Below are 18,487 nucleotides of genomic sequence, written 5' to 3'. Positions count from 1 at the left end.
AGCCTTAGAAATGGAACTTCAGGGTATGATGGATTCAATCTTTGATCACTCTGGGCCTCTACCCTGGAAGCCATCCCCCTCCTGTCTGCCTGGGCCGCTCGGAGCCCTCACCTCTGATAAGCCTTCCATCCCCTCCCCAGGTGGGGTCAGGTGCTTTCAGCACGAGGTCCCTGTGCTCTTGTGCCTGCTTGTGGAAGGCCCAGGGACCTGCCTTGTGCTTCCTTCTCTGCCTAGAAATGCCACCAGCTGCCTAGAAATGAGGGGAAGCCTCAATCTTCATCACAACTCTGGAATCCTTGAAAACAACAGGCCCCCTTTACTCGTCCTTTTGTTTCTCCTTTTTTCTCTTTTTGGACAATTCAAAGACTTGGTTTTTTAGAGCATGTTTTAAAAAGTAATATTTACTCAAGGTAACATTGTCCTAACAGAAAACCTGACAGGGCATAAAAATAAAAATCACTTATAATTCTTGTCTAACATGATTGTTGTGTGAGTACTGTTCTAGAAACTGCTTTTTTGCCCCTCCTCTTCACTATACATTGTAAGCCTTTCTCTGTGTGATCAGGCAGTCTAAGACGGCATGATTGTTATTGGCTGCCTAGTATTCGTGGTATGGATGTACCATAATTTATTTAATCAAGCTCCTATTGTTGCACACTAATGAACTTTTAACCAATTTAGAGTTGCTTTGCTGGTAGGATTAATCACAACAAAGGGATCAAAAGGACTCTATAATTTACATCAAAGGCAGAGGAAAAGCATAACTCTCAAAGTTGTGTTTCCACTGGAGGGACCTATGGTGACTGCGTTCAAAGCACTGGTAAGGACAAATGGTATTTTTGTTGTTCTTACCCCCCAAGTAAGACCTTGAAAGCCTGACCTTCCTGCGGTCAGTGCATCCAGTCTCGGCGCTGGACCGCCGACTTTAACCCTTTCTTTCGTCGTCGTCACTGGAGGCTCCTTTCCTGTAGCTGGGAGAAGCCGTCCACTGTAGGGCCATCTTTCTTCCCCCCTCCTCTCGGGTCATACAGGATACTGGGTCGGGCCAGGATTCATCACGGCCAATGCTGTAGGCAGTTCTGCTCAGCAAACATTTACTCTGCTGCAACTGTGGACCTCGCTCCCTGCTGGATGCTTGAAGACTCCTACAGAGCCTCAGGGCCTGGCAAATATATTCCTGTAAGGCTGTCACTCGACCCCAAAACTAACTTGGACGCATTTGGAAGGCTGAAACTTCCTACTCTCCTGTGTCACTTAGAAACAGTGCTGCTGTCCTGCATGGAACATAACCATGACCATGGAAAGCAGATTATTGTCGACAGAGGAAAAAGTTGGGGGAAATACAAAAACGCATCAAAATATTAACATGGTTGCCTCTGAGCATTTAAAAATAAATATTGCCAAAAAAATAAAAAAATAAAATAAAAAAAATAATAAATATTGCTCCTTTTTTTTTTTTTTTGGTTCTTTCTACTTTTATGCACTGTTTCAAATATTTCCCAGGATCGGGGGGGGGGGGGGAGAATCAGCAACACATGTATTTTTTCAATAGTTAAATGCCTGGGGCGGGGTGGGTGGGGGGACTCCATTCTGCTCATTGAGAACCTGGGAAGAACGTCTCAGTCCTCATCGCTTTAGAGCTAAGCTAGAAACAGAAACCCAGCTCTTTTGTCACCCTGACTTTGTAGGGCTGCATGATCAAGAGGTTAAAACAGTAACAGTAATGGTAACAAGCTGTTGGTTGTGCAGTCAGGAGTGCCAGCCTCCGGGCCTGTGCGGGAACTGTGTTCCTACCCAGGCCTGGTGGGTTCCTCCAACGTAAACTAGAAATGTTTCTAGTAAACTGTTCCTTCAAGGTTGAACCAAAAACTTTGCTGAACCCATTTAGCAGCCTTACCACTGGGCCTCAAGTTACTGCCAGTTCAGTGATAAGCTCCCTAAATTGGTAAACAGCCTCAAAACTCTATCGTCCTGGGAACAGAACCATCAGAGATCATAAAACAAACCTTTTTATCCAACCATCTTCAATAATCTGCAGAAACGGGGGGTTTTACATGGGGTGGGCCCCGTTGGGGCTCTGCGGTGAGTTTATTGTAAGCCACTCTCCAGACCCACAGTGAAAAATTGTTCTGGACAAGGACAAAGAGAGTCTGTAAAAGAAGCCACCATCCTGAGACCAAGTTTCTGCCCTGACACTTGATCGACTTCAAAGAGAATTCTAAGGTTTTATTTCATTTTGTTTCTTCCTTCCACTTATGGTTGGATGGTCTAATCTTATGCCCTTTCTTTAAATGTCAAAGTTGATACCACAAAGGCATCCTAATTTTGGGCATCAGGCAACATATAAAAAAATGATGCATATTTTCATGCTCTTTCAGCTTCGTCCTTTGATCCCTGTAGAGACTCTACCTTTTAATTCTATGCCCATTCCTCTCCCCCCCCCCGCCCCCTTCCCACTTCTCTTTACTCCACAGTCCTCTTGGGTGGTCTGCTCAATTTAGACCAGATGCATGTTATGGTCAATGGAAAAGTGAGAATCCCAGAGACACCACCACCAGCTGTGGGTCGTCAGACAAGTTCCTTAACCTCTCAGAGACTTGGGGTTTTTTTAATCAACAAAATGTGTTTAATTATGCAGGTGAAAGCATCCAGTAGCTGATCTGCAAATGCAGCTTGTCTTCTTCCATTGTTGCTTCTGGTCTTTTCCACGTTTGAGGAACCTTTTCCCACAGAGGGAACTCTCCTCAAATGACAGCTTTCCATAGTTGTATCTTGTATCAGACCAGGAGATGGGTAGTTCGGTGATGTTTATGCTTCCTTCCCCAGCAAGGGACTTTCGGGGGGCCTCACCTCTTCCTCCCTCTTGGCTGCTGCTCCGCCCCCACGGCAGACTTGCTTGAGTACTACCGACCTTCCAGGAAGAATCATGGCCATGGGCTCCTTTCAGAATGCTTGGGATTGCACTGCCTGAGCAGCCCTCTGAAAACTGAAGAGTTTTGTTCCCAATGCTGAAGAATTTGCAATAAAAACCTAAGCAACTCAGCAGTCTGACTTGCTTTTTGAAAGTGCAAGATTTGCAGTCTAAATCCGGGCCCAGAGAACTCAGATGCCCCAGGTTGCCGTCAGCACCCATAATAAATTAGGACGACTCTTTGCCCCAGTGATTCTCAAACCGTGGGCCATCATAATTACCTGGAGGGCACTTAAACCACTTCTAGAAGTTCTGATTCACTAGGCCCTGAATTCTCAGGTGGAGCCTGAGAACTGATAGTTCTCACAAGCTCCCAGGTGATGCTAAGGCTGCTGATTCTGGAACCCCACTCTCAGAACTTCTGATTGAACTTAGCCCATTCTGGTTGCGGAACTGCCCAAACTGGCGGTGGGGGAGGTGTCGGCATCTTCTTAATAACCATTTTCTTTCTGTAGCTCTTTCACCTCCAAAGTTTCCACTGGTCAAGGGAAGAGTCTTATGAATCCGATTTTCATGTGACGAGGTGGGGACCCAAACCGAGAGGTCAGATGGCTTCCCAGATCCTCAGAAAGCCAGTTCTGGGCGTCCGGGTGTCACAGCCAGAGGCCTCCATCAGGCTGCAATGGGTGTGGGGTTCACCCCCTGCTGCCCTCTGACATAAAACCGCTGAGCTCTTTCCCAGCAAGTGGGATGTTCCCCGTGAAACGTTAGCTTCCACCTTTGAAAAGACTTCCTCCTTCTGATGCTAAAAACTGAAAAAAGTACCTTTGCAGGAGAAAGCCTCCGGACGCTGGTGATTGGTTGGACATAGGAGCCTCTTGGTGTATAGAATGTAGGCAAACTTCCTTTTGGGCTGGAGGGGCTGATTTTTTTTTTTTTTTTTAATAACTTGATCCAGGTCAGTGTAGTGAAAGGCATAGACTGGCTTCCTGGGACATCCATTGTACTATTTTGACTTTCTCCTACACGAACAACCCTCCCGTCTCCTCGCCTGCCCTCCGCACCCATTTGCTGCTGGGGGGGCGGGGGTTAGGGACCCGGGTTAGGGACCCCGGGGGCGGGGGTTAGGGACCCGGGAGCGCGCCCTGCGAGGACCCCCGCGCCCCGGGGCACCCGCCCGCGCCCGCCGGGCCTCCTCGGTCTCTTTGTTAGAGACGCCTGCGCCGAGAGGCATCTTGGGGCCTGCAGCCCCTCTCCCGACTTCCTAGGGCCCCCTAAGGACTTGTAAGCATATAGGATCGAGTCAAGAGGCTAAATTACGCCCCGGGGGACTTTTTAAGTAAAATCCTAAATTTCATTTAGGCCGCTCGCAGGCCCCGCGATTGCAAAGACTCGGAGCCGAGGCCGCCCTCCCGCGCCGGCTTTGTGCAGCCTGGGCTGGGGGGGGGTGGGGGCTGCAGGTGGAGGCCCTCGCCCCCTCCCCCCGCCCCCGGGCCTCCCCGCCCCTCCCCCTCCCCCACCCCCACCTGCACTCTCCCTCCCCTCGGGCTGCCAGAAAAGTCGGTAATAAGAAACCAGTTCGGTGTCGGTCGGAGGAGGGGGATCACCCCAGAGATGCGCGGCGGCGGAGAGAGGACTCATTTTGTGTAAAGAGGCCTCGAGCCACCAGGGAATTCCTGGATTGTCTCGGGCTGTCGTGTGTGATGTCCATCACGCCGCGCGAACGCCATCTGCTCGGTATTATGCTCTCAGTTGCCAGGCTACCTGCTGTACCAGTAACACTTGACTGCCCGGCTCGGCTGCGCAGCGCCGCCCAGACGGGGGGGGCGGGGGCTGATTAAGCCATCGGGGGGGGGGGCGGGGCCGCGCGGCGGGACCGTCGGGCAGACACCACCCTCTGCTGGGGCAGCGGGGAACCGCAGCTGCTCCGCGGGCTCGGCCGGGCGCCCTGCAGCCCCCGCTCCCCTGGCGGGGCACCGCGATCTGCAGCCTTGGGGCCCCGGAGTCCTCGCACCCCTGCCCCGCACCCCGATCTGCAGCCTTGAGCCCTCCCGGAGCCCCCGCACCCCCGCCCCGCACCCCGACTCCGCAGCCTTGGAGCCCTCCCGGAGCCCCCGCACCCCCGCCCCGCACCCCGATCTGCAGCCTTGAGCCCTCCCGGAGCCCCCGCACCCCCGCCCCGCACCCCGATCTGCAGCCTTGAGCCCTCCTGGAGCCCCCGCACCTGCACCCCGGCCTGCAGCCCTGGGGCCCCCGGAGCCCCCGCACCCCGATCTGCAGCCTTGGGGCCCCCGGAGCCCCCGCACCCCCGCCCCGCACCCCGACCCCGCAGCCTTGGGGCCCCCGGAGCCCCCGCACCCCCCGCCCCGCACCCCGATCTGCAGCCTTGGGGCCCCGGAGCCCCCGCACCCCCGCCCCGCACCCCGACCCCGCAGCCTTGGAGCCCTCCCGGAGCCCCCGCACCCCCGCCCCGCACCCCGATCTGCAGCCTTGGGGCCCCGGAGCCCCCGCACCTGCACCCCGGCCCGCAGCCTTAGGGCCCCCGGAGCCCGTGCCCCCCCGCCCCCGCACCCCAACCCCGCAGGCTTGGGGCCTCCCAGAGCCCCCCCACCCCGGCCCGCAGCCTTGGACCCCGGAACCCCCGCACCCCCGTCCCCACTCCGACCCCGCAGCCTTGGGCCCCCCGGAGCCCCTGCACCCCCGCCCCGCAGGCCGGCCCGCAGGCTTGGGGCCCGGGAGCCTTCGCACCCCGCCCCGCACCCGGATCTGCAGCCTTGGGGCCCCCGGAGCCCGCGCACCCCACCCCGCACCCCGATCTGCAGCCTTGGGCCCTCCCGGGAGCCTTCGCACCCCCGCCCTGCACCCCGATCTGCAGCCTTGGGGCCCCCGGAGCCCGCGCACCCCCGCCCCCACCCCGACCCTGCAGCCTTAGGGCCTCCCGCACCCCGACCCCGCAGCCTTGGGCCCTCCAGGACCCCCGCACCTCGCCCACTCTCCGACCCCGCAGCCTCAGGGCCTCCCGCTCCCCCCCCCCCCCGCCCCCCGGGTCACTGCCAGCAGCCCCGGCCCCGTCACCCCAACACCCCACTTGCTCTTGAAAACACTTAGGAGAAATACAGCCTCGCTCCGCGCAGATTTATAAATAAACAGCTGGCTGCTCTCGGGAGATATTTTTACCACAGCTGTTTTTTGAAGTAGAAAACTGCCTCTTTGGAGGAGGTGGGGCATCTTTGGCTTTTTACATTTTTCTTTAACTTTTTTTATTATTATTATTTTTTACTCCTCCTGCCTCTCTCCAGCCCTTAGAAAATTGCTAAGATCTCTTCCCTGGAGAAGAAGCTGTGTGAAATGGGTCTGTGGGTTTTAACCCCCGCCCCCCTTTTACTGGAGAGTGAGAAGGTTTGGGGAGTTAGGAGGATCCGTGGGGCCAGTAGGATCTGGGGGGGTGGGGAGGCTACTGAGTTAAGATTCTTGGTAGATGCAAGGGAGGTGGTTGGGCAGGGGGCGGGCTGGAGAAGGAGCCAGTAATTAAAACTAAAAATACTGCATCATTTGGCTCCCAGGCATTACATTTCTCTGACGAAAGCCCAGCCTGGTTTTCTCTAATTGCACGCGCAGTGTGTGTCCTCCTTAGAAACAAGAGCGGCGGCTTGAAATCCTGAAATGCGACAGGCCATTGCTCATTAAGCCCTGGTAGACTGGAGGTTAAAAGCTGCCGTGTAATATGAAACAGCTAATGGCCTGAGCCAGCCCCATTTGTAAGGCGAGTCGCTTGGTGCGCGCTTCACACTTTGGAATACACACTTGAGGCCGGGCTCCGGGTGTCACTCACCCGCTGCTGAGTGCAGCAGAGCTCGTTGGGCAAGTTCGAGAGGCGCATCCACCTAGACTCACAAATGTTTCATGTGGAAGGCAAAGCCTTCAAACCGTCCAGGGCCCTCCTGCCCCTGGGTCTCCAGGTCTTCCGCAAGAAACCCAAAGGCAAAACCTTTGGGAGGGAACCGTTTGGAGAAATGCATGATCCTGGGAAGTAATAACCTAACTGTCTCTTTGGGACATTTTTCCCCCACTGGGGGAAAAGACAGGGCCCAAGAGTGGTTGGATGTATCTACCTCACTACCTCACTTGCCTCTCCCTTTCTTTGCTGCGTGGAGAAAAGGCTAGGAAAGCAACGCGGCCCTACTTACCCCTTCTAGGCATGCGCCCCATCTACCCAGGGCTGCTCACACAGGACAAGAGTATCCCAAAGTGCCCAAAGAGAAACAGGGCCAGCCGGGGCCCGCCCAGACCAGCCCTCTCATAAAACGAGCTGAAGCCGACTTTATCTTCCCTTGGGTCTCTTTTATTTTATTTTTTTTCCTAACTCTTCCTTATCAAAACTGGAAAATATCAAATACACTGAAATATGTGGCTCAGGGGGGACGGTGGAGGGGAACCTGTAGTCTGTATTTTTGCTGAGCGGTTAACTATTTATACTTCACTGCGAATTTGTTTGTTAAAGTGTTAAGTCAAATCGGCCATTTGTTTCTAAGGGTGGCAAGAAGCAGCTTTATCCCATTAGGAGGAGGGCCAGGGAAATGGGCAGCAAGTATTGGGGGGGAAACTCTGAGATATCTTGATGCCTTTGGGGATCAGGCCTAAAGGAAACTTTGTGGTAGCATTAAGGTCTCTGGCTTTTTTTTTTTTTTTTCAGTATAACTTCTTTTTCACATAAAGACTTCACAGCTCTCTACCTAATAATTGTCTACTGAGAAAATACCCAAAGACAAAAAGGGTTTTGCAACGACACTTACATTTGAAAAATAGAACACAGTGCACTTATGGGAGGTGAACTATATATTTAGTTTGCAAGCAAGTCTTGGGTGGACACTTGGTGCCACAGCCCCGCAGTCCGAGACGGGCCTGGGCTGGTGGAAGGGATACTAAATTTAGACTCAGGCTCAGCGTTCCAATTCTGCTCTTTCCGATTCTTCCATTTGCTAAGTGTGACCTGGGCTCCTGCACTAACTATGCAGGACTTCTTGGCCTCTCGTTCCCAGGGGAGGAGGGAAAGTGGTTTGTTGTTTGTTTGGTTTCATTTGTGTCGGTGGAGGGAGGGAAGAAGAGCAGCTGGGATGTAGTTGAGGTATCTGGCAGCTGGAAAGAAAAGCAGGAGGGGCTGAGCACCACGCAACAGGGGAAGGTATACAAGTCCAGGCCGTGCGGAATCAGATCCGGGGCTGTTGTCTAGGAGAGCCAGAGGTCACGCTCAACAGTATGTTTTTGAGAGGACAGGGCCAGCATGCTTGACTATATGTGAATCAAAGAGGTAGCAAAGCAGAAGTAGGAAAAATATTAAAATCTAGTTTAACTGGATATGAAAATATTTAAATGACTATAGAATTATTCATACTCATTTCTTACTATTTTGGCCTTATGATGGTACCTGTACTATGACCGGTAAGTCCTTGCATGTGTGCCCACTTAATTTGTGCTCATCTCATATATGAGATCCGCTGTGTTCCGATTAATCACCTGAAACTCGAATCAAAAGGGACGTTTCTGCGGGATAGTCACACAATACTTGCCATTACCAGGTGTGCTTGGTAGATGAACAAGAAAGGAACTATCTAGAAGCCAAATCGTATGGTCATCTACCAACGCTTCCCATCAGCCTTTTTTCCTTGGTCTACACTGGCTGGCTGTTATAGGCTTCCCCTCTGAGCACGCTCTCCAAGTAGTCACTTAGTCTGTGGGTAGTTCTCTGCCACTTTACTTCCTACTCCTTAAGAACAAATCCTTACAAATTCCCATCGTTTGACGGAGACAGTTGTAAAATCAGAAGACCCCCATCAACCCCCACATTATAAATTGTCCCAGACATGGGAGGCTCAGTTCTATTTTTAAAGATGTCGGGAGACTATATAGCATTGTTCAATAACACACATTTCCAGTTTTCACTGTCAACTCCCACTAGCAGGAATTTTTTTTTCTTTTTTCTTTTCTTTTTTTTTTTTTTTTTTTTACATATAGCAAAGCTCTCCAATGTTGCAATCAATTAGAATTCCATGGAATAGTAGATCTAATGATTTAAAAATTCCAGAATTCTGTGAATGTCTCTCCACTTAGCTAAGAAGAAGTCCACTTAGGCCAGGGAGGCAGGAAAAGAGGCTAAGAGGTAAGGCTAGGCTCTCTCGTTCCAGACTTGAGGTGAGCCCACCCTGGGGTCTTGGTGTCTCTCCTTTGGAGGAGTGCAGACTGTTAGCTGGTTGCCCAGTCTTTGTCCCTTAATCAAACAGGCTGGACTTGCTCTCAGATTGCCCAGAGCCATCCTCTATTACTGTCCTCCTGCGGGCCTCCAGTTCCGCTGTGGCAAGGCCAGATTTGAGGATCACTGGGTTGTTTTTGTGGAATGGAGTGTGTGCCTCCCGGAACCCCTCAGGTCCACAAGCCGAGGCCTCTGCCCCATGCTTCCTTTCAAGTATGAAATCTGTGCCTTCTCTCGTCTTGCTGTCCTCCCAGGAGCAGCACCCAGTTGGACTTCCCCGGACCACAGGCTCCATGCAGTCCTCGGTGCCCCCGGGCTCGGGCGGCATGGTCTCCGGAGCCAGTCCTGCGGGTCCTGGCTTCCTCAGCAGCCAGCCCCAGGCTGCCATCATGAAGCAGATGCTCATTGACCAGCGGGCCCAGTTGATGGAGCAGCAGAAGCAACAGTTCCTGCGGGAGCAAAGGCAGCAGCAGCAGCAGCAGCAGCAGCAACAGCAGCAGCAGCAACAGCAGCAACAGCAACAGCAGCAGCAGCAGCAGCAGCAGCAGATTCTGGCCGAGCAGGTAACACGATTCATTTATTCAGCAAGCATTTATTCAGTGCCTGGTGTCTGCAGGAGAGTTCCAGTTCATGTCCTTTGTCAAAATAGTCACAGTCCAGCATTTCCCATAATCACCGAAGACCCTGCAGAAGGTAGACCTTTCAATTACTTAGGCTTTTTCTTAGAGCGAATGAGTTTGTTCTTAAAAGACAGGCCTTGGCCATCAAGCGAAGGCCCATTTGCCGGAGACATTTCTTCGATTCAAGCCCGACTCCTTTTCTTCTGGTTTCTGGAGCAGGGGTCTGCGCCCATCAGTATGGGGGCTGGGAGGCTGCCTCACATTCTTCATAGACGCTAATATTTCTAGCACGAAGAGAAAAAGAAAATAACTCAGAGAACTTTGCTTCTTGAAGGAAAATGTCAGAAGGAGGGATCGAGGAGAATTCTACAGAATTGGTCATGAACAATGGGACAGGAACAATAGAAGAATAATAGGGCTCACAGAACTACCTGGAAACCTGAACTCAGGGTCACGGAAAGGGTGCAAACTTAAGAAGATTCCCAACAGCTTTAAAACAGCTCAAGAAATCTTTGAGTTAAAGGAAGGCCTAACACAAATAAAGCCTTACCTTCGGCATCTTTGTCCACCCTTGCCATATAATTCCTCCAGCTTTGAAAGAAAGCCTTCCCTGAGAGCTGCTTCTGCAGGTCTGTGTGTTTTGTTTTTCAAGATGGCCATGCCTGGTTCCCTAGCATCCCGGGGAAGGCCTCAGGCCTTCCACAGGAGATGCCTCGCTGGCTCCCGTGGGGTCTGCACAGGGCAGCTCTCTCTGATGACAGGAGGTGGGTGTGAGGCCGCCGTATGAGGCTGAGAGCCCAACAGAGCTCTGCATGCCAGTTCCCCTCCCAGAACATTCCTAATACGATCCGAATTTTGGAAATTTATCAATACATAAAATACAACACGTACGCTACGTACGCGTACATACACACAGTACGTGCCCGTATCCGTGTCTCCATCTGCACACAGGATAGTGCGTGGGACGCAGACCCGCCAAGGCCCCTACTGAGAGCTGCAGTTCAGAGCAACACCACCAGTCACCCCCTACTGCTGAGCCCGGTTCCCGTATGTTCCGTTCTTGACTTTTGTTCCTGAGCAGCTGTGTAATTATCTCCCCTCTACCAAGGTCGGTCAGCCGCCTGGCAGCTCCTGGACAAACAGACCTCTCTCCCTCTCACCCTGCGTAAGGTGTGTGACAAGGCACCGGGCTCACATGTCTCAGGCAGTGACAAATGGACACTGGGCTTCGGACGGTCTCTCCTCCGCCAATCCAGCGAGGGTCGGGCGCGCCTGATGCTCTGAGCCGTGGCCTGTGCCGTGGGTGCCGTGACCCAGGGGCAGGTAGGGGACGGGGTAGCCAGGCCAGCTGGGGAGGGGGGGCACTCCGCGAGGGCAGCCAAACCTCAGGGAGCAGGGCGCCCCTCTGAACCAGGACGCAGAGAGGCACAGGGCTCCTTGGAAAAGATCGGGAAGCGGGTGCCATCCCCAGCAGGTTGTGGGCACCAAGCAATGAGGAGGGACTGAGGGCAGAACAGTGTAACTCAGGACGTGCCCCATCCTTTGCTCGTGTAGGATTTTGGAAGAACCTCTGACCCTCCCTCCTCATGGGCCAGGTGAGGGTCGATCAGTCCCCAGCCTTTGTCCTGGGCCCGGGGTAAGGATCACGTGGACTAAGGCGTGCAAGATTCTTGGGCAACCGTGCGCAGGTGTGGGGGGACCTGTCCCGTGCCCCCGGGGTCCCGGAGTGTGCCGTGAGGGCTGCGGCCACGAGGCCGGTGGGACGGGGCCGAAGGGAGGCTGGGAGGCTGCGGGGAGGCAGGTGCTCGGCCCGTCTGCAGCTGATGGGGCGCTGTCGCGGGGCCTGCGAGTGCTGAGCCGTCAGCCTTTGGTCTTGAGGACGCTGTTGCCACACGGAGGCCAGGCTGACTTCCTTGGGCTGTGCCAGCGGCCCCGGTGTCCTACTAACCTGCCTGCGGAGCGCAGCGACTAGAGAGCCTGGGGCTTCCTGAACGCCGGGTGAGGGGCGAAGCGGGGGGCTGGGGGCTCGGACCGGTTCTGGTGGACTTCAGAACCACGGCACAGCGCGTGCCAAGCACGTGTGACTTAAGTGTTTTGATCCCTCATTCTCAAAGAGCACGGAGCGTGGCACCCCTCGTGCATTCACGAAGGTTCCCCGGAACCTAGGATTTTAGACCCGGAAGAGGTGTTGGTGATCGTGACGCTTTTGTATCTTACCCGTGAGGAAACTGAGGCCAGGGCGCTCGTGCGACTTCTCGGAGCTAGGGAGGCACGGCCCAGGCCTGGAACCGGAGCCCTGACCCCCACCCCGGGCCACCCCGAGGCTGCTGCTTCCAGCGGGCGGTGGGACGCTTAGACGCTCACCTAATATGACAAGTCAGGCTGAGGAGAGGCCCCCGGAGGGCTCGGCTCGCCGTCCCTTGCCGCCCAGGAGACTGACGTGCTTCCTCGTCTACACTTTATCCACACAATTAATCAATTTCCACAGTTTGTGCCAAACGCCACGCAGGCACCGCAGGATGGGGTGAGCGGGGCAGAGGCCTCTCTTTTCTTCGGTTGCCAGAGAGCCGGCTGGCCTTGTGGAGAGAAAGGAAAGGGGAAGAGAAAGAGAAAGAAGATTACAGAGCTGCCCGGAAACAAAAACAAGAGGAAAAAATAGAACTAAACCCAGGCGTCAGGTGCGAAGTGCTCCAGGGCTGTTATGTGTATGATAAAGACCTTGCTGCTTGCTGCGCGGTCTTTACCAGCCCGGGCGGATGGCAGGTGCCCTGCGACTGTTCCACGGGGGCCGGAGGGGGTGACGACAGGCCCCTTCCCCTGCCCTTTCCACGTCGCTCGGGGTTCCTGCCCTGTCCCCACGCGGCGTGGGGGGGACCACAGCAGCCGCGAGGAAGCCCCGTGCACGACGGAGAGAGACGAGGTCGCCAGCCTCCTGCCACTGGCACCTGCCGAGTCCCCCGCGGTGTCCCCAGGGCACCAGGTGCCGTGTGTTGTACTTGCCCAGGCGTATTTGACAGGCAGCGTGGCCTCGTGGGAGTAAGACGAGCCTTTATTTATATATATGTAGCCTCTGAGAAGCCCATCTTCCTGTGCTGGAAGCATCTATGTAGGTCATTAGAAATGAGTGGCTTGTCCCCTGAGCTGAGTGGCACAGAGCTAGGAGGCGCATGCAAGCGGCTGTTGGAGAGTCAGGCTGAGACCCCCCCCCCCGCGGTCCCCGCCCCCCGCGAGCAGCAGGTGTGCCAGGCGCTCCCCAAGGGACCCGCACGGCAGTGACCGCGAGCGGAGCGCAGAAGGCCGCCCGGTGCACCCAGCACCCCCGTGGGGCAGACCCGGCCAGTGTGCGTGGCGTGGGGGGGCGGGCTGGGGGCCTCCGGGATGGGTCCAGACTCCGAAGGGGCATCTGGGGCTCGGGCCCAGCCCGCGGGCTGGAGCCAGGTGCTGTCACCGGGAACGCGTTCCTCTTGTGAAAACCGGTCCACCTCGTGCTGTGTGCACCTGCCCAGACGCACCTCACGGCTCCCCGCAGCGCTTCGGGCCTTAACACGGCCTTCCTCAACGCTGCCACGATGTTTCATTGTCTCTCCCCGTGTCACCTCCCTGCCCTCGCTGTCTGTCGTTCCAGCAGCTGCAGCAGACACACCTGCCCCGCCAGCACCTCCAGCAGCAGCGGAGCCCGTACCCAGTGCAGCAGGTCAATCAGTTCCAAGGTGAGGCTGCCCACCCCTTGCATTGTGTACCCCTCTGGCTGTGAAGTGTACGTGCCTGTGTCGCCAGTGGCATCGCCCTCTGGGCGGGGTTTGTGTTCGGGTCAAGGAAAAAAATAATAATTAAAAAATAAAAATAAAAATACTTAAAGGCAGAGGGTCTCTATCAGTCAGAAGATGCACCTTGGGAGCCCCCTCCTGTGCCATGCATTCCCCGTTCTGGCGGCTGGGTCACACACAGGCCCCGGTGGGCCTCACGGGGGGTCAGAGTGGCTGCAGGGGGCTAGGCTGGGGCAGCCATTCTTGACCAAACCTACGGAGGTCTTTCCGTAGTTTGATAGCCAGTAAGGACATTCTGGCCCCTGGTTGGTTCAAGATCTGCTCTCGGGGAGCGTGGGAGGAACAGCCCTGTGTCACATCTCTCCTGCGAGATGTGATTTTCTAAGAGAAATATTGGGGATGGGTTGGGGTTGGTTGCATTTTTTTTCTTTTTTTTTTTAATCTCGTTTGCTTTCTTTTTTTTTTTTTTTAAGATTTTATTTATTCATGAGAGGCACAGAGAGAGAGAGAGAGAGGCAGAGGGAGAAGCAGGCTCCATGCAGGGGGCCCCATGTGGGACTCGATCCCGGGACCCTAGAATCACTTCCTGGGCTGAAGGCAGATGCTCAACCACTAAGCCACCCAGGCATCCCAAACCAATGATTTCTATTAAGAACTAATTTAAAAAATGAAATCCTCTAAACCCAGCATGGCGTCCCTTGACCTTTCTAGGTTCATAACTCATTCATTATCTTTTGGAATAAAGGGACCCACCAAAATTTAATACTACTTCTGTATTTCGAATTATTCTGTATGCTTTGTGTCCAGTTTAAAAGTTCTACTCTGAACTTTTCTAAAACCCCACCCCATAGGTAATCAACCTAGAAATTTAGCTGTACTTAATATAAGCAGCTGGTGACATTGTAGGGTCCGTGAGCTGATTTATACACTTTTTTCTTTTCTTTTCTTTTTTTTTTTTTTTTTACTCCCTTCCCTATTTTATTTTACTAACACCTTAGATATCATAATGTTATGTATCTGGGAAAATAGCAAATTGGTAGATAAGAAGTACTGTCCTTGGAGAGTTCTGTTAGGAATAACTTGCATGAGAACCTCCACACATTCTCACCACTACACATTTCAAAGGTTTAATGACTATCTTTCTCTTATTGAGTTTTATGCCTCTGGGCAATGTTACATGCCTATGGAGAAATGCTTATTTTTCACAAATACAGGCTTCCTGTGAGTGAAAAAGGAAAACAGACCCTTTTAAGAAAAAAATTGCACATGATCTCTATTTGAATATGGAGGATTTTCTTTGACATTGTTACGTTAACCAGTGGACAAGAAAATTAATTTGAGTACAGTGTCCCACAATAATACCTGTTTTGGATAAAAATAAAAGAAGAAAAAAATTAGTCTATTATTTAACATATATAGTAATCAGATAAAGACAAGGTAGTTCTCTGGGCACATTTGCATTTTTTTCTCTATATATTTTTAAAAGCATAAAACTAGATGAATAAAAGTGTTTTGCTTTCTCCTTGGGATAAAAATAAGATGCTGATTGCTGGTTTTAGAGATTCTTTTTTTTTTTTTTTTTAAGATTTTACTTCTTTATTCACGAGAGACACAGAGAGAGAGGCAGAGACACAGGCAAAGGGAGAGGCAGGCTCCATGCAGGGACCCTGATGCAGGACCTGATTCCAGGACCCAGGGTCATGACCTGAGCCAAAGGCTCCACCACTGAGCCACCCAGGCATCCCTTGATTGCTGGTTTTAAAATGCCCCCTTTTAAAAAATAATAAATAAAATAAAATAAAATAAAATACCCCCTTTTGTTTTTCTTAAGAGTTCCACCTAGATAAGACAGTCATCGTATACTAAAAATAGAGGTTGGCTTGGATTAAGGCTTCAATACCTCTTAAAAGGCATTGCAGCATTTCTGTCCTCTGAAGAGACACACCTATATCCCACTCACCAAAGTAGCCCAGACCATCTCCAGTCCCTCAACATAGCCATTATAAACATACAAGAAAAATGTCCAAAATATGAAAATCTTTTTGTTTCCAGCAGCTCATCAGCCTGTTTATGTAATTCGGGTCTAGCCAATCAGTCTCTGAGTCAGCAATATTTTCTCCTTAAATTTTTTTTATAAACAACTCAATAACCCATTTCACCACAGTTGATCAGATTGGCCATGCAGTCAATACAGATTTAGTCGTTAAGGTCACAAAACTTCGTAACAAGATTACAAATTGCAATATAGACTTCCATCCAGTGTTTAACAGGAACTTTTGATATTTTTTTTAAATCACTTAGATATAATGAAGCTTAAAACAAAAAACTGAAACATTTCTAGAGCTCTCCCCCCAGCCCTTCCAGCTTTGCCCACAGAAACCGTTTCATTTCTCAATGCAGCATGATATTGATCTCAAGCCACAAAAACTTAAGTTATAATGAAAATTCCCATAATTTTCTTTCTTAAAGAAAGAAAGAAAATATGGAGACATATGTGCTGCCCAGAAATCAATAACCCCATCAGGAAGATAGAAACACACTTACTGCCCAGGTGCCAGGCTTAACAAGCTTACACTGTTCTCATCTGGTTTCTCAACCCAGTTCCAGGTAGTATCGCATTTGCTTATAATATCGATTGGCTCCCATGCTGCATCTTTTTCAAGTGTCCAAAAAAAAAAAAAACTATTTTTCTTTGTCTCATAGACTTAATCATTAGCAGGGACACAGAAAAAAAAAAAAACAACTCATTTTTGTGCACCTCCTAGCCCTTTACAACATTGACTGGAGTTCTGAGGGTGACATTTCTATTCTCTTGGCTGATCTGGAAATTTCCTAGGACCATGTAAAGAGGGACTCACTGAAATGCCTAATTGGAGTTAAGGGAGTTGGCATTCATACTCTGGCCAACTTTTAAACATCATTAAAACCATGTTAGCCATCTGCTAAGAGAAATAGTCAGTGCCTATTTGAAGGAGTTGAGTGGACTTGGCTGCAGAAATGCAGAAAGTCGGGGCACCTGGGTGGCTCAGTGAAGCATCCGCCTTCAGCTCAGGTCATGATCTCGGGGTCCTGGGATCGAGCCCCACGTCGGGCTCCTTGTCCTGCGGGGAGCCTGCTTCTCCCTCTGTCCCTGCCTCCCTCTCTTTCTCTGTCTCTCATGAATAAATAAATAAAACCTTAATAAAACAAAAAAAAAAGAAATGGATAAAGTTCACTGCTGAGGAACAAGAAACAGGATGATTTCTTTTTCTAGCTCAGGAAGCTGGCCAGTTTGCACGGACAGGTTATGATTCAGAGAATCTGGAGCATGTGGAAATCTATAGAGTGGATCCAAAAAATGTCCCATCTGTCGAAACAGCTTCTTAGCAGAAGCGGTGGCCTTTAACCTCTCAAATCCTGCTCGAGTCTGAAGGGAAATTAGTGTAATGGCCTTTATTGATAGTATTCTCTACTGAACCATGTTCCGCTTCACAAATAGAAGACACAAAGTGGTCAGCCGTTTCTTCTTAATCTAGCCCAGGAGGTGAATTCCCTCTCACCTCCAAGAATAATGGGATCTGATTGGTTGAGGAGGGCATCAGAGCAAGATGAGTGAGAAACAATTTGCTTCTCAGATGTGAACAATAACAGCAGAGTATATCAGGCCAACTACAAAAGCGTGGGTCCCGTACATCTCTATTTTCACGTGTCTGTTTATAGGAGTTAGCAGTGGTTACCTCTGGGTGGGGGGTTTCAGGTAACTTCAGTTTTCATCTCTGTACTTTTCGATAGTTTCTGAATTTTTTTTACGATCACCGTATGTTATGGAAGAATGACTGTTGCTTACTAAGGACTTATCATCAGAGTAGACCCTTTCACGTGGAAGTATTTGTCATGCCTGAAGACGATCCCAACAACACGTAAGTTGTTGATGGCGAGGAGTGAACGGGTATGTCTTACTCTCCCCTGTAGGTTCTCCCCAGGATATAGCAGCCGTGAGAAGCCAGGCAGCCCTCCAGAGCATTCGGACGTCGCGGTTGATGGCACAGAACGCAGGCATGATGGGCATGGGGCCCTCGCAGAACCCGGGGACCATGGGCACGGCCCCAGCCCAGTCGGAGATGGGACTGGCCCCTTACAGCAACCCGCCTACCAGCCAGCCGGGAATGTACAACATGAGCACAGGAATGACCCAAATGTTGCAGCACCCAAACCAAAGTGGCATGGGCATCGCACACAGCCAAGCCCAGGGGACAAGGCCGCCCGCCTCCGGGCCAGGGGTGGGCATGGTGAGTGGTTTTGGGCAGAGCATGCTGGTGAACTCGGCCATCGCCCAGCAGCACCCGCAGATGAAGGGGCCGGTGAGCCAGGCCCTGCCGAGGCCCCAGGGCCCGCCCCGGCTGCAGGGCATCCTGGGGACCGTCCAGCAGGGGACGCAGGGCTGGCAGCAGAGGAGCTTGCAGGGGGTGCCCGGGAGGACTAGTGGGGACCTGGGCTCCTTCAACAACGGCGCCGGCTACCCGCTGCAGGCTGGCCAGCCGCGGCTGAGCAAGCAGCACTTCCCGCAGGCGCTGGGCCCTGTGGTGGACGCGGCCGCGGGCGCCCCCAGGCCCCTCGCCCCGGGGGCCGCGGGTCGGCAGGTGATGCCCGCGCTCCCGGGGCAGCAGGGCGGCGGCCAGGCCAGGCCGATGCTCCTGTCCGGCCTGGGCCAGGGGGTGCCCGGGCTGCCGCCGTTCGGCCCGCCCCCGGCACCGCAGCAGGTGCCCAGCGGCAGCTTCGGCCCGGGCCAGGCCTACGAGCGGAACCCCCCGCAGGACGGGCCCTATGGCTTCGGCGGCGACGCGGCCGCCGCTCCGTTCCCCGGGCTCCCCGACGGCGCGGACCTCGTGGACTCCATCATCAAGGCGGGGCCGGGGGACGAGTGGATGCAGGAGCTCGATGAGCTGTTCGGGAACCCCTAGCC

General features: G+C 52.7%; 1 protein-coding gene and 1 long non-coding RNA gene across 4 annotated transcripts in view; one reads left to right on the top strand and one right to left on the bottom strand.

Moving 5' to 3' along the window:
- MAML3 (mastermind like transcriptional coactivator 3) overlaps nt 1-18,487 on the top strand; it is a 404,413-nt gene extending 385,926 nt beyond the window's left edge. For 2 of the 3 annotated variants that reach the window (XM_041758100.1, XM_041758102.1), the window contains exons 3-5: nt 9,413-9,721; nt 13,404-13,488; nt 17,497-18,487. In XM_041758100.1, coding sequence (XP_041614034.1) covers nt 9,413-9,721; nt 13,404-13,488; nt 17,497-18,485 — 1,383 coding nt within the window. In that variant the 3' untranslated portion in view covers nt 18,486-18,487. The remainder of the gene's footprint in view (nt 1-9,412; nt 9,722-13,403; nt 13,489-17,496) is intronic. The other variant, XM_041758101.1, reaches the window with a different exon arrangement.
- LOC121492867 lies at nt 9,936-13,396 on the bottom strand. Its single transcript, XR_005988322.1, has 3 exons — nt 12,497-13,396; nt 12,143-12,354; nt 9,936-10,062 (listed from the first exon to the last, which is right to left on the bottom strand). It is a non-coding gene; the product is annotated as an uncharacterized LOC121492867 (long non-coding RNA).

This window comes from Vulpes lagopus, chromosome 6, assembly GCF_018345385.1.
Source record: "Vulpes lagopus strain Blue_001 chromosome 6, ASM1834538v1, whole genome shotgun sequence".
Lineage (NCBI taxonomy): Eukaryota > Metazoa > Chordata > Mammalia > Carnivora > Canidae > Vulpes > Vulpes lagopus.
The sequence above is the reverse complement of the archived record's forward strand: the minus strand, read 5'-3'. Positions and strand labels throughout refer to the sequence as shown.